The sequence below is a fragment of the Sinocyclocheilus rhinocerous genome, unplaced genomic scaffold (assembly GCF_001515625.1).
Source record: "Sinocyclocheilus rhinocerous isolate Xijiao unplaced genomic scaffold, SAMN03320098_v1.1 scaffold693, whole genome shotgun sequence".
In the NCBI taxonomy this organism is placed as follows: domain Eukaryota; kingdom Metazoa; phylum Chordata; class Actinopteri; order Cypriniformes; family Cyprinidae; genus Sinocyclocheilus; species Sinocyclocheilus rhinocerous.
In genome coordinates, this window is record NW_015654933.1 from 270,424 (window position 1) to 272,098 (window position 1,675).

A 1,675-nucleotide genomic window follows, 5' to 3' on the forward strand; every position below is an offset into this window, starting at 1 on the left:
TGTGTGTGTGTGTGTGTGTGTGCTTCAGCTCCAGAGAGCTACAGTGATCTGAAGGCACTCCTGCAGGATCACGGATCAGATCAGCAGTGCCTCATTCTGGACAGAACACTGAAGTGTCACCATCCCAGTCTGGCCGCAGGAAACAAAGCCAAACTACAGGTCAGAGACATTTTCTGTTTGTTTTTTTATTTTAGTAAGTTTTAGGGGTGGCGGAAAAATCAATACAGCATAGTATCGTGATATTTTCTGCGGCAATACTGTATCGATACACGGACGCCAAGTATCAATCTTTTATTATACTATTTGGTTGAATAATTAAATAAATTTCTTTACAGTCCACTAGATGGTAGTGTTGAGTTTTTTTCTTGTGAGGTCAGCTGGGTCACCTTCAGCATGCAGCAAGTTAGTAAAATAAATGTCCGCGTTTAAATTGGATGTAAAACTTAGTTTTATTTATTTTAAATTTAACAGCAATTTACTTTAAAATGCACCAAACTTTTTTTGTGCAAGTTCAAGTTGCATTGTTCAGAATACCTGTAGTAGCACAGCAGTGCATACCTGTTTACATTTAATTAAGGTGGACTAGATTAGACTGTAATACTAATAGTTGAGTTTGTCAGGTGCATACAACATTTATGACAGGTTTTCATGAAAGTGTTAGTCAGTTTGTCTGCTTGACAATCCCATTTAGCACTGCAGCAATAAAACTGAGATAAACAAACTGAGAAATGTTCTTTTTAATTAAAACACATGTTGCCAATTTTTATTTTGGGGACATAATTCGAAGTTGGAAAAAGGTAATAGATTGCAATATATTGCAGAATATCACAATATATGTAAAATCGCAATTATATTGTATCGTGATAATATCGTATCGTGGGGCCTCTGGTGATTCCGACCCCTAGTAAGTTTTAGTTATTTTGTTGCATTTTTGTCATTTTCATCATTTTTTTATTATGTCTATATAGTTTTTATTAATGTTTATTTTATTTTTTTCAGTTTTAGTTATTTTAGCACATCAAGTTAAACTTGCCTAGGCAACTAGCTGAAATAAAAAATTGTTATTCTTCAAATGTATTATTCTTAAACTTTTTTTACAGGATTGCTTTTATTTGATTAGTTTCTTATTGTGTTGTTCTTTGCTATTCGTCTTTTGCTATATTTGCAGTATATTGTCTTATATTGTTGTGTTTGCCTTTGTGTAAAGCTTTTACGTAAAGCGACTTGAGAAAGTAACATGAAGGCGCTATATAAAATAAAATTATTTTTATTATTATTATAAGGTTTTTGTATTTTATTTTGGGTTATTTTGTATTGTATTTCATTTAAATAAAAAACTTTTATGGTTTTAGTTTAAAAACATCTCAAGTGCTTCAATAGAAGTTGTTTGACCGTTTTTAATCTCCTCACTTTAAGTGATTTTTTGAGTCTGTCAGGATGCTGCCTATGTAGATGTCACACAGTGTGTTTAGCGTTTGACACGGAGCCGTTGAGCGTGTGTGTGTGAGAGCGTGTGTGTGTGTGTGTGTTAAATGTGATTGTGTTTTATTCCGTGTTCAGAAGTTGTTCGGCTTTCTGCTGGAGTATGTTGGTGATCTCGCTACCCAGAATCCTCCTGATCTGAGAACCGTCAGCGCACTTATCCCGTGAGTAACACACACACACACACACCGCA

At 34.4% G+C, this 1,675-nt stretch overlaps 1 protein-coding gene across 1 annotated transcript in view; it reads left to right on the forward strand.

Annotated features, from left to right (window-relative positions):
• The window catches only part of LOC107717758 (nucleolar protein 14-like), a 12,842-nt gene that overhangs the window by 7,502 nt on the left and 3,665 nt on the right, over positions 1-1,675 (forward strand). The window contains exons 8-9 of the mRNA XM_016524593.1: positions 29-159; positions 1,561-1,646. Of these exons, the coding sequence (XP_016380079.1) occupies positions 29-159; positions 1,561-1,646 (217 nt within the window). The remainder of the gene's footprint in view (positions 1-28; positions 160-1,560; positions 1,647-1,675) is intronic.